The sequence below is a fragment of the Leptodactylus fuscus genome, chromosome 2 (genome assembly GCF_031893055.1).
Source record: "Leptodactylus fuscus isolate aLepFus1 chromosome 2, aLepFus1.hap2, whole genome shotgun sequence".
Classification (NCBI taxonomy): domain Eukaryota; kingdom Metazoa; phylum Chordata; class Amphibia; order Anura; family Leptodactylidae; genus Leptodactylus; species Leptodactylus fuscus.
The window spans coordinates 221,392,266-221,405,980 of NC_134266.1; the positions used below are offsets into that span (position 1 = coordinate 221,392,266).

The 13,715-nt window shown below is 39.7% G+C and overlaps 1 protein-coding gene across 3 annotated transcripts in view; it reads left to right on the forward strand.

Moving 5' to 3' along the window:
- SLC11A2 (solute carrier family 11 member 2) overlaps nucleotides 1-13,715 on the forward strand; it is a 56,614-nt gene that overhangs the window by 9,822 nt on the left and 33,077 nt on the right. For all 3 annotated transcript variants that reach the window (XM_075265651.1, XM_075265653.1, XM_075265652.1), the window contains exons 2-11: nucleotides 3,813-3,890; nucleotides 5,724-5,848; nucleotides 6,512-6,637; nucleotides 7,848-7,967; nucleotides 9,256-9,362; nucleotides 10,427-10,497; nucleotides 11,020-11,087; nucleotides 11,423-11,578; nucleotides 12,331-12,489; nucleotides 13,418-13,501. In XM_075265651.1, the coding sequence (XP_075121752.1) occupies nucleotides 3,860-3,890; nucleotides 5,724-5,848; nucleotides 6,512-6,637; nucleotides 7,848-7,967; nucleotides 9,256-9,362; nucleotides 10,427-10,497; nucleotides 11,020-11,087; nucleotides 11,423-11,578; nucleotides 12,331-12,489; nucleotides 13,418-13,501 (1,047 nt within the window). In that variant the 5' untranslated portion in view covers nucleotides 3,813-3,859. The remainder of the gene's footprint in view (nucleotides 1-3,812; nucleotides 3,891-5,723; nucleotides 5,849-6,511; nucleotides 6,638-7,847; nucleotides 7,968-9,255; nucleotides 9,363-10,426; nucleotides 10,498-11,019; nucleotides 11,088-11,422; nucleotides 11,579-12,330; nucleotides 12,490-13,417; nucleotides 13,502-13,715) is intronic.

Genomic DNA, 13,715 nt, shown 5'->3' on the forward strand with positions numbered 1-13,715 from the left:
GAAAAGTGCCATGTAAACCAAGCCTAAGAAGATTAAAGGGTTTTCACCACCCCAGAGAATGTTAATCACAGAACTGGATTAGAATATATTCCATTCACATGGGCCTGTGTGGGGCGCGACGCCTGGTGACAAGCACCATGTTTGATCTATATTCACTGTTAGCCATAGTTACAAGGACTTCATTTTTAGTTAGCTGCAGATGCCCCCTGCCATTACCCTTGTTTGCATCAGTGACTACATATGTCAAAGGTGATCTCCAGGGATATGAATAACTACTTATGGTTCTGTTTGTGCCCCTCACAGGTTTCCAGGTTGGTCTCTATCCTTGGTCAGGCTGTGTTCACAATTGGAGACTATGGACTATGTCCATCGAAAATCAGTGGATAAAAAAAGTCCTGCACCAAGGAGTTTTTCCTCCGCCGGTTTCAGTTTTAAATGGACGAACACCTAAAAGATCCCATTATAGTCAGACTCGGTCTGTAACTGTTTAGCGGTCCGCCTCAACATTTTTTTGGGTCCCTCAACAGACCTGAACAACAAAGGTGCAACGCTAGTCTTCAGAAACAGCAGTCGGCCCCCAAGTTGCTCCACGTTTTTCTTCCTGTCCTGAGCTCACTGCTAGTTACCTGGACTGTGGGGGCTGCCTTTTGTTATTATATCACTCTGCAACAGCTTAACTCTGCTCCATCTATATATACCAATGGAAAATCATTGAAAACATTTTTCCTAATTTTTTTTTTCATTGGTTTTTGAATTGTGTGATAAGATATCATGCTGCATCAGATTAACCAGTTGCAGGCATTCAGGTTAACTCTGCTACATCTGTATTCAGCCCGTCCCATAGTACAGGTAACATGGCAGAGGAGGGGGAGTGACTCTGGTGCCGACTCCGCTCACAGGACTTCCCACCTCTTAGATTGGACACTTTGGATTAATCGCACAATCCTATTATATTCTCAGTTCTTCATGATCAGTCTCCATATATATAGGGTGCTGGTGGTTTCTGCCTCCAAATTGTAATGTTTAAAGGGAGCTGAAACCTGCTAATCCTTGCTGCGTGTCCTACTGTCCTGTTACACAACTATGACAACTACATCTGATTATTTGTTCCCAGAAGGTTGGCATATTTGACTGTACAAGATGGTATTTGGCAATGCCAGCCTGAGGTTAATATTTGCTTAACTAGTAAACATACGCTTCCAGCTTCTAAAGCACTATTAAAGAATAACTCTTTATTTAAATTTTCTTTTTTTCTTTTTTTTTTTTAAAGGAATACTTCAAAGTGAACACAAGAAACTTTGTAATATCTCTCATCAGAGGAAAATGCTTCTGTCTCCTCGTTACCCCTCTCCAGCCTGCTAAACTGAGTAATTCAGTGCTCATACCTGTCTTCAATGAAGACATACTGTTCATTATAGAAGTCTATGGAGAGGGGAGAGTCGAAAGAACCCAATATTGCAACCTGGAGCAGGTTACAGTAAGATATCTATTTCACCAGAGCTTTAGTGACATCTATACTATTCAATACTAAGGGCCAGGGCGCTAAGCTGAAAGCTTATCTGGCCCTGTTACTCAAAGAAGTGAGGTGGGACATATTGGTGCAATGTGGGGCATAGCAGTTTGCAGCAACGGAGCTCCTCTTGGTGCTCCAGATTGTGAAAGAAATCAATATCTCTGCAACAGAGGCACAAATTTTGATAATGAAGAAAGTGTTACAATCCGATGAGAATGACCTATTTGTTGACGGATTAGTATGGCTCACCCTGGTGACTGACTGCCTTGAACCTTTACTATTATGGCAATTGTCAGGTTTTAAATATGGCGACTGTTCAGGAGCCGGAGACATGGCAACAATACCGCTATTTGTGTCTGCACTGATCACAGGTATAACACCTTCAAATGTCTCAGTCACATGAGGTCTGCATGAGGTCTGGGGGCAGCAATCCATTACCAGGCTGCCAGGCTTGTCATTGCATTACTAGAGTATAAAATACATTTCCAATGTGTTAGCATTGTAGTATATTGTATTAGTGGTCAGCCTCCCTAGGGTTCAAGACTCCTAGAAGGTTTAAAAATACATCTGGTCCTGTTAAAAAAAAAAAAAAAAAAAAAAAAAAAAACTCCTTTACATTTACACCCCCCCCCCCCCCAAACATAAACAAAATACCGGTAGTGCCCCGATAATGGCACTAATGCTGCACTTAGATGGCCGACACTACATGAACTCCATTAAATGGCGCTAAAGGCCAGGCAAACTTGCAACAGTTTCAGATACAACTGTGGTAAAAATACACGTCTGATCCAAAGTGCGTTTCCACCGTGTGAACAAACCCTAAGAATAATTCGGTTAATGTAATTAATTAAAGGGCACCCGTCAATTTATAAAACTTCTGACATGACTGGCGGGGATTTTAGGTTTGACCTCCCAACTGCTCTAATAGTGTATGGACTCATAGACTTCTACCTATTTGTATGAGCCCTTCTGCTTATTTGTTGTAAGCATTTGGTTGGGTTCTCACTCAGTACCTGGACCCCAAGGATCTAAACTCTGACATCTTAGACGTTTTTCAAAGAACCCTTCAAATAGGAAAGTTGCTTATACAACAACCTTGGAGACTGTATTGAAAGTAGTAGTATATTGAATTATTATACATGTAGTTGCATTAGGCAGGTTCACACGACAGGATATGGAGAGGGGTTTGAGGCAACCGCAGATTCCTCTCCAAATTCCAGCCATGTGCATCCCATGGCAGAAAGCTGAAGCTTCAACTTTTTGCTGAGGCTTTCGTCCTTGCGGCCCCAGATACAATGGGAGTGTGGATGGAATTTGGAGCTTATTTTGAGGCGGTATCTGACTCAAAATCAGCTGCAAATTTACTTATAGGAACCCAGTCTTTAAAGGAACCTGTCAGGTAGATTTTCCACTGTAAATCGGCCCCATCATGTGCAGATTCCAGTACTTAAAGGGGCTCTATCAGCAAAATCATGCTGTGTGAATAGCCTTTAAAAAGGCTATTCAGGCACCGTTAATGTTATATTAAACTACCCCCCCATTTTAAAATAAAACCCTAAAAAAGAATGTGCTCTACTTACGCATCATGCACGATGGGCGGGCATTCAGGGTGCGCCGTCTTCTTCATCCACGCCTGCTCTTCCTCCGATGTCCTCCGGTCCCGTCCTCCTCCAGCGCTCACGAACTGACATTGATAAAAAAAAAAAAAAAATGACCTGGGCGCATGCGCAGTAGCACGCGGCTTCTACTACGGCTATTGCGCATGCGCCCGGGCCATTTATTTTTATCAATGTCAGTTAGCGAGCGCCGGAGGAAGACAGGACCCGAGGACATCGGAGGAAGAGGAGGCGTGGATGAAGAAGACGGCGCACCCTGAGTGCCCACCCAGCGTGCACGATGTGTAAGTAGATCACATTCTTTTTTATTTTAAAACGGGGGGGGGGGGGGGGGGAGGGGGGTAGTTTAATATAACTTTAACGGTGCCTGAATAGCCTTTTTAAAGCTATTCACGCTTATGTGGGGCTCTATCAGCATGATTTTGCTGATAGAGCCCCTTTAACTTGCCACAATTGCAGCAAAGTGAAGTTATAAATGTTTGAAAGCATAAAGTCAGATGAAAGATTACAGAGGACAACAATGAAAAGGTAAGGACTTCATTCTGCAGATGATGAGACCAGTGGAAAAACCACCTGACAGGGTCCCTTTAAGGCTTTATTGTGAATATTTTTACTCTTATTCTGTATAGATTTCATTTGGTGTTATTTATATCAGACTAACTCAGTGGTTTTTTTCGTTTTAGTTAATGTGGCCAATAAAGAAAGCAATACACCTGAAAAAAGTGCCACCATGTCTGATCAGAATTACCGGAATTTAGACGGTAAGTTTTTCCTCCTGGTTGATGACTGCTTTGTCTGGGGCCTTACCTTACGGTTATCATAGACTTATTACATGTTTGTATTGCATCAAAGCTTAAATCCCTTAATCCTCGTGACCATTATCCTTATACCACTGGGACAAGTTCCTGTTGTGCATTATAGTTCTACATTGACAGAGGTGAGGCAGGTTGTGGTGTGGATGGGACAAGCTAGTGTAACCCTGCTGAAATGGCCATGCAAGCATGTGAGATGTCACACATTGGTAAGTGTCATTATCAATAGAGAGCAACGCTGAGGAAGGGTGTGTTGTGCATATCTATCCTGAAACAGCCTGGTCACCTGACAGGGTTTGCATGCTTTTGATAGCTGTTTTCTGTTACAGTGGTTACACATTGTAACCCTATTAGACACTACAGCATCTTCATGTCATGCTATACAACTGCCATGCTACAGGAGATAATAGTAAGCAGAATCCCTGGAAATATGTTATCGTAAAGGGACACTTTGAAGATTATTTATTTATATTTTATTTCTCGTTATATGACCAGAAAGCCCATCCCTTCCATAGTAATAATTGTCTTTCTTTATACTGCTTTCACCTTCCGTAATTACTCACATAATCACAGGTTACCTCTTTTTTTTCTAGCATGGATTGCTGTACAAACAGAATGGCTCTCTCTCCGCTGCATGCAGATATTAAGTCCCACCCTAAAATGACCCTTTTCTATGGGGCCCCTTGGTAAGCTTTCTGTTGTTGTTGAAAAGTTAAGTTATAAGTTTTTAAAACTTTACGTCGGCATATGCAAATTTACCTTCAGCAGTCATGGGGGCAGGGAGCAGCTTCATCTAGTCATACAATCACTAAGATGTGATTGACTTGTCTCTCACTGTCAGATGTCAATTTGATATGCTATCTATCCACCAACCCAACAGGGTGGGATTTAGTATGATGACTGAATGACTAGATGAAGCTGCTCCCCCCATCCTATGACTAGTTAAAGTAAATTCATATATACCGATCTAAGGATTTAAAGGCTTATAACTTGACTTTTTAGAAACAGAAAGCTTAGTGAGGGGCATCATGGGGAAGGTCATTACTTGATGCTGGGGTCAGTATAGGGAGGAAAAACCATCTGACACCTTTAAGAGCTATTATGTGATCTCAGATTTCTCTAAGTCCCTTCGCCCATTTTGCTGTCCTACATCTTCTGTGAAATTCCCATTCTACCTCTGAAGTAGACTACTCTTACATACTGCCCACAGTGCCCCCTTTCTCACAGTCAGGTCATTATGTCGTCCGTTATTAGCAGTTTTTGCATCTTTCAGGTGACATCTGGGGGACATAATGCAGGCTGCCAGTCCAAGACCTTTGAGTCATACTAGACATCCTTCTTGGTTGATAAAAGGAGTGTTGAGTGGGGTTACCAGGGTTTATGCCCATATTCCAGACAAAGTGAAGGATATGTCTGCATAAATAATCTTAATGCATCTTATTTGACTTTATATAAAGGGGCTGGTAAAGGTTTTTTTTTCATGAAATGTTATAACATAAAAAGATGCTATGCTCTATTATTCCTTTTGCTTCTGGGTGGTCCCCGCTGGTCTTTGGTTCTACAGTGATAACGTGCCGTTCAGGACTGCTGCTATTCTCCCCAGTCTTGTGCCATACATATACATGGATGTCATGTCATGACTACAGGACAAGTAAAAGACCAATGGGAACCAGCAGAGTATATTAGTTTCCTAGTTGTACATTTTATTGAAAATCCTGGACATCCCATTTACTAGCACATTCAATGACTTTTAATTAGAAAAAAAAAATCTTTCTTTTCTAGAAAGTGAATCAGCAGACCATGGATCTAAAACGGATATCAGTGATGGAAGTATCGAGCCAGTCATTGAGGGGGAGCCATTCACAAGTTATTTTGATGAGAAAATACCTATCCCAGAAGATGAAGTTGTAAGTGACTTAGGGAATACATGAATGAAAACTTTATAGTATGTGTTTTATATAGCTGAATGAGAGTGACTCCTATATGCCTCCCAATTATTGCATACCTGTCACCGTGAAGGCCAAAGGAAATCTGAGGTTATGTATACCACTGTTTTTTTTCATATGTTTTCTGCATTTATTTTAGAGTCACATGACACTTGTGCTGTTTCTATCATATTTCTGCTAGAAACGATTGTATGAATTGTCAACTGGACGTTACCAATTAGGGGTGTCCCCACATACTGTGACACTGTTCAATATGACTAGGGGAATGGTAACACATAGGCTGGGTTTAGACTCTGCGTTTTTAATTAATAACTGCAAACTTTTTTTAATGGAGATAATAAGTAGCACATTTGACTCTGCCAGTGAACCAGAGATTTTCAGTTTGATGGGCATTAGCTTACAGCTGAATGTATAATAACATCTGCTACACATTACTGCAATATTGTATAAACTAATTATTATCATTAGATACAATTTTGTTGACTTATCACAAATTTGTTGTGGGAGATATACTGTTTCAAATCTGGGTGCGGTGATTTGTTTCATTGTCTTGTAAATATATCTGTATATTACTGACCCACGTATACTGTCCATATATTATATTATCTTTTTTTTTTTTTCCAGCACTCTTGGTTCAGTTTCCGGAAGCTGTGGGCCTTCACTGGGCCAGGCTTTTTGATGAGCATTGCCTATCTAGATCCTGGAAACATTGAATCTGACTTGCAGTCTGGCTCTGTAGCAAACTTTAAGGTGACTAAATGACTTCTTTTCTATACAGTATTAAGTGTCTTTGAAGTACGGCTTTTTGACTGTATGCAAGCAGCTATACAAGGCATTTTAGGATTCTGCAACTGTAAGAGTCAAAAATTTTGTTATGAGAACACCTGTGACAGGCGCACACTGTTATAGGGGCACCTGTTATTTGCACACACTGCCATAGGGGAACCTATGATTGGCACACACTGTTATAGGGGCACCTGTGATTGGCACACACTGTTATTGGGGCACCTGTGATTGGCACACACTGTTATTGGGGCACCTGTGATTGGCACACACTGTTATTGGGGCACCTGTGATTGGCACACACTGTTATAGGGGCACCTGTGATTGGCACACACTGTTATAGGGGCACCTGTTATTTGCACACACTGCCATAGGGGAACCTATGATTGGCACACACTGTTATAGGGGCACCTGTTATTTGCACACACTGCCATAGGGGAACCTGTGATTGGCACGCACTGTTCTATATACTGAATGATTTTGCTTGATCCACTTTGAAGTTTTCTCAGTTCCACTCCTTTACAACCACAGAAGTATAATAGGGAGCCCATGGTGCACAAAGGCAAGAGTCAGTTCCTGAAGCATACACAGATACCGACCAGCACTCCTTGACTTGCTTCACACATCTTGTCTATAACTAGCGACCATACGGAGATTCATCATCCATACTGAATAAACGGAACGGGGAGAAAAAAAAGTTGATTTTTTTTTTTTTCCCCCAATTGTGGTGGGAAAACCCTAAGCCTGCAGCTTGTACCCCTTAATTTACCAGAGGTTTAGAACTGGTAGACAAACTTCTGTATACATTGAATAAATTTCTAGGTTGAGTGTTTCTTTAAGGAAATACCAGAAAAAAAAAAATCAAAGGCTGAAGTGAATCCGTCATTGAATTAAAAGGAGCGTCTATAAGATACTCTAATGGAATGATGTAGCGGGTGGTACTGATCACGGTACTGAACACTTCTAGGCACAACTATTTGGTACATTTTGACCAATCACCTTTTTTAGCATATTACTGAGAAATTTAGAATTTTGTTTTGTTTTCTTCTTTAATTTGTAAGTATTTGTAGCTAATAATTTTTGTGTTTTTGTTGCAGAGTAGCAGTGTACAGTTGAAGTACAATGCCTTCTGAATATGTCGATAAAGTATAGTAATAGTTTTGTTATGTTTCCTCAGCTATTGTGGGTTCTCCTGGCTGCCACCATTATCGGCCTTCTTCTGCAGCGTCTGGCAGCTAGGTTAGGAGTAGTGACTGGTCTTCACCTAGCAGAAGTATGTAATCGGCAGTATCCAAAGGTATGTTCTGTTATATTTTGTTATGCAAGTGAATGCTTTTGACTTCTGCTTGCTTCATGAGGTAGCCTGAAGTCCTGTGTGCCTTTACTGTAAAGATAATGGGTGAGATTTCTGAAGACAGGTGCTTCCAATGGTGGTGTTTATATCTCCTGCTCCAGCAGAGGCTGCACCTGATAAATGAGGAGGACGCCGTGCGCCTGTACTGTAATTTAGCCAGTGTAGGGCTCCTGAGAATAAATCTGGCAGGGCCATTGGCTCTGTCCCAGCACTCTCGCACCTTGCCCTTTTTGGAAAGGGCAGTATAAAAACAGCCACTTGCAACAAGTTTTTTTATCTTTTTCACACCAGAGAAGTGGCAAAGCAGATTGCTAAAGTTCCCCCACTGTTTATATACAGGCTATATCTCTATCAACTGGCCTCTCTATCACTTTGCACAGCATTTTTATAACCTGGATATTTCAGATAAAGTGAATGACTATGCTTGTAGTTATACAGGGTGTCCGGAAAGTAAGTACACAAAATGAATGGGTGGACTTTAGTCGGTATATGAAGCGATTTTTATTAATGAACATGTAACCAGAATTGCACCGTTGTGGTGCTGCAGGTAGACCAAGATGTCTGTTTCCTAACCCTCGCTGTGCCTTTATTGGGAAATCAGTTTAATCACTGTTACATATTACAAGAATTGCTTGAGGAAGCGCTCGTGAGCCACATCCAGGCTGCATTCGTCGAGGTGAGGGCCATGCCAGGGATCTGTGAACAGGTGCATCAATCCATCTCCCGGTGTTGCACAGCTTGCATCGAGCAGGCGGCCAGCACTTCCAGCTATTCTTGTAAATAAGTAACAGTGATTAAACTGATTTACCATTAAAGCGCTTTCTCTTCTTCGTTTCTATTTTCACATGGCGCATTGAAGGATAGGAAACCGACATCTGGGTCTACCTGCAGCGCCACAACGGTGCATTTACGGTCACATATTCATTAATAAAAAAAAAACAAAAACGCTTCACATACCGGCTAAAGTCCACCCTTTCACTTTGCGTACTTTCCGGACACCCTGTATGAAATGTTATTAAATGATCCTGGTTTATGTGCATATATGTACTTTACTTTACTTTCTTATGGATTGTAAGCTCTTGTGAGCAGGGCCCTCAATTCCATTGTGCGAATTGATTAATTATTCTGTAATGTCTCAATTTGTCTATCCTTTAATGTATTATTATTATTACTTTGTCCTTTTAAACATTGTTATAACAGTATGTGACATTCATTTATTGTGTCTTGTTAGGTTCCCCGTATAATCTTATGGCTTATGGTAGAGCTGGCTATCATTGGATCTGACATGCAAGAGGTCATTGGTTCAGCTATTGCCATCAACCTTCTGTCTGTGGGAATGTAAGCTCCTCCTCCTTTTATTGGTTTAATGGGATTTTAAGGGACTTATGAATTGCTGAATTATTTTTAGTTGTATTACTATGACAGGCCTGGGTGTCTTCAGAAGGCTCGTGGCTGCCATACAAACCGGACGGCACCTGCGGTTTGACTTCGCAGGAGCCTTACCGGCAAAAACAAGTGGGGGAGGGTGCCACTGGTTTGGTGGGGGGGGGGCTTAGCTAAAGGAGTATTGGTGTCACTATCATCAATTTTTAATGCCCATGATCAGAAAGCCAGACCCACAAGTTATGGCACTCGCTCTGCTTGTGAGTGAGTGCATATTGAAAGACCAACCAGAAGCGGTGGGGAAGAAAGGTCAGACTCGATTTGACAATTATGTTAAAAAATAGAATTGTCAGACTTTCATTAATCGCCCAGTCATAATATGAATACATATAGTAATCTCTTCAATGTGATGTATGGATTTGTCACATTCTCCATTAGTGTTTGCCATTCCACAGAGGTAAAAAAAAAATAATGCTCCAAATGTTTTATTTTTTTTTATTTTTTTATAAACAAATCTACTGAAGGTTTTTCTACAGATTTTAACCTGTGTGGAGTGTTCAGTGAGATTTGTTTTAATCTTCTCTTTGGTGCTGCTGTAGAACACAGTAGGTTTTCCACCTCCATTTCATTGCAGGAAAAACTGCAGTGTATCAGTCTCATGTGAACATAGGCTTATTACAAATGAGCAGGTGAAAAGTATGAATGAAATAAAATGTGTACCAAAAGTATTCAGTATACTTCTGTAATCTGTATCCTCTTGCAGTTTGATGCTAGAAATGTCTACAAGCAGAATAAATTGGGATTATTTTTAATTATAGTGTTACATGTAGCACCACAACCTTATACTTACAATGTCTAGTAATTCCTGTAGACGGTAGGCTCCTTTCTTAATCTCGCTCATTTAATTACAGTTTGCAGGTGAAATCTAAATATCAGTCAATTATATTCTAGATAGAAAACCGCAGACACTTACAGATTATCTGATGTCTTTATATTCTTGTCTCATTGTGTCCCGCCAGAATTCCATTATGGGGAGGAGTGCTGATCACAATCGCAGACACTTTTGTCTTTCTCTTCCTGGATAAGTACGGTCAGTATACTGTAATACACAGAACTGTTCAAACACGTCCTAAGAACATTTTAAAGAGCTTTTCCACTTAGAAGTTCAGTTAAACTCTACATGATCTCAGGGAGTAGGTGCAGATCATCCTGAGACTTGTGTTGTATTGTATTAAGAGGTACATACAGAGAACCTTTCAGCACCTCCACCAGCTCCTACTCTTTGCATCCTGTAATAGGTGCTGCTTCACTGACTCTAGCCCCCACCATTCCTGAGTAATTTAATTTGTGTGATGTTTCAGCATTCTAATATGCTAAGTAGTCGCTCTTCTGTCAGGTGGGCGGTCCTGAACTGGATAGCTCAGGAACACCCACATGATAGTGAAGAGTCTAATTAGTATATTGGGTGCTGAAAATGACAGAAGAAACTAGAACGTTTTTAAGAATTTATATTTTTGTGTTCATATTTGGCCTTGTAATATACATTTATCTGCATCTGTGTTTAAAAATATATTGATTTCTTGTTAACTAGGTGACTTTTGTATATTTGTAGGTTTGAGGAAATTGGAAGCATTTTTTGGGCTATTGATCACAATAATGGCAGTAACTTTTGGCTATGAGGTAGGTTGTCCAGTTAGTTTTGTGGACTGGATTCTTGACTTTTGTCAATCTTTCAGAAATTATAGAATGAATTGTATGTATTGGCCAGCCGTTATACAAGTGTTAATTACGGTGTACAGGAAATGGGCATGTGCACAGTGGGTAGCACTGCATCCTTGCAGTGCTGGAGTCCTGGGTTCGAATCCTGCCTAGGACAACATCTGCAAGGAGTTTGTGTGATCTCTCTGAGTTTCCATGGGTTTCAAATTATCTTTTTTTTTTTTTTGCCATACAATGTTTGTGATGTGGTATAAAGTAGACATTTAATTTCCTCCTCATTTTTTCCTCTTTTTCAGTATGTGCGTGTCAAGCCTGATCAAGGAAAACTTCTTAAGGGCATGTTTTTTCCTTACTGTGATGGTTGTGGGACTCCTCAACTTGAACAAGCAGTGGGAATAGTAGGAGCTGTCATTATGCCTCACAATATGTACTTGCATTCAGCTTTGGTTAAGGTATTTTTTTTAACATGTGAAACCACAAATGTTTTTATGTATTACTATCATATCATTTGTTCTTAATGGTTCACAACTTGAAACACAGGGTAGTGAAAGCTTGTTTACATGTAGAGTGTTGCTCCAAAGGGTTTTCCTAGACATCATCCATATTATTCCCCACTGGAAATGATTTCTGGGGTAAAAAAAATTGATTTTGAATGAAGAGTTCTCAGAAATTCCATCTGACAGAGGTAATATATATATATATATATATATATATATATATATATATATATATATATATATATATATATATATATATATATATATACATGCACACAGTACAGACCAAAAGTTTGGACACACCTGCTCATTCAAAGAGTTTTCTGTATTTTCATGATTATGAAAATTGTACATTCCCACTGAAGGCATCAAAACTATGAATTAACACATGTGGAATTATAGACTTAACAGAAAAGTGTGAAACAACTGAAAATCTGTCGTATATTTATAAGGCAAGAAATGCCACTTATTAAACCTGACAGGGCACACCTGTGAAGTGGAAAAAAAAAAAAATATATGTGTGTATATATATAATTTTCATATAATTTCTGGTTTGTGTCTAGAATAGTTGACAGTATCTTGATGGTAGAAGCCTCCAATTTTCTGCGATGTTTTTGTTCTAATTGTTTTGTAATTGTGTTCATTGATATATACATAGAAGTGGCATCATAATGAAAACTCTTCATTTCCATCTTTCTCTCTTCCAGTCCAGGGATATAAATCGTTCCAACAAAAAAGAAATCAGAGAGGCCAACAAATATTTTTTCATTGAGTCAACTATAGCCTTATTTATATCTTTCCTTATCAACGTCTTTGTTGTGGCAGTGTTCGCTGAGGCCTTCTATGGAAAAACCAATGCTGAAGTGGTAAGACATTTTTATCAATAATTGTTTAAAAATGGCCTAAATACCAGCCAGTGTAGAGGTAAATTCTGGAGGCTGAAAACCTAATTTGTTTAATTTATTTACCTTTTTTTGTTATGTTTTCAAAGGGGGTTTCTAGTATAAATGAGCAATCTAGGGTGGCCAGGGGTGATTTAAAATAAAAAAAAAATCTATTTCTAAGGCTCACAAAGCTCCTGCATCCAATTACTGGGCTCAGTGGTCACGTGTCACAGTGAAGTATTGCTGATTACATCACTAGTACCACATATGTGACCATTGGGGCCAGTGATTATGTAAGCATCAGCAATTCTCCAGTGAATTCCAGCATCAAAGGGAACGGATTAAGTAATACCCAAATGAAGAACTAGGGCTAGGTCAGTAACCCTTTTAATTTTACGCCACCCCTGAGTTTTTGAGTTTTCCATTTATCATGTAAAACCATATATAGTTCATTTAATTATATTAAAAACTGGTTAAAGCCATTTGGTACTCCTTCATATGATACCTTGAAGTGCTATCAATCATTGCTATGCCCTAGCAGGTGCCTGTTCATATTTCTAGGCGTAAACTCTATATATTAGTATACATGTTGCATGTTGCCGCTAGCGGAAAAAAGAAGCGAGCTGCCCTTTCTTCAGGCGGATTCCGCGTCTTTTTGCTTTACTGATGCAAAAATTAAAAAAATTTACTTTTTGTGTAAAGCTAAGATGACAAAATTTGTCAAAGGCAAAACGAGTCGTTGTTCTGAAGGGGTTAATGTGTGTTGGTGTTACTTTTGCTGATATGTTAAATTTTTACTTTAAAATGCTACGAATTGTGTTGTTGAATCCGCCGCTTGTGACAGATAAATAGATTTATCATAAGTTCTCTCTAAGAAGGTCCAATTTCTATTTTCTGTTTCCTCTCTCAGCTCGGAGAGTGTTTTAACCAAACCAGCCAAAGCAGTTTATTTCCCAACAACACAGACCCCTTGAAAGTGGATATTTACAAGGGGGTGAGTATGTCTACAAATCGATAATGTACTGAAAAGTCAATTTGTAAGCTACACTAGATTTATGCCATTAGAAGACTGTCCCACCTATGGATATACAGTACGTCTGAGGCGGTCAGGTGGCACAAAGTTCTTTGAAATGACACATTGCTTTTTGTATCATGACTTTGCCATATGTATTTTCGAAGTGTCAATGTAGAGTTACCAAGGTTAATAT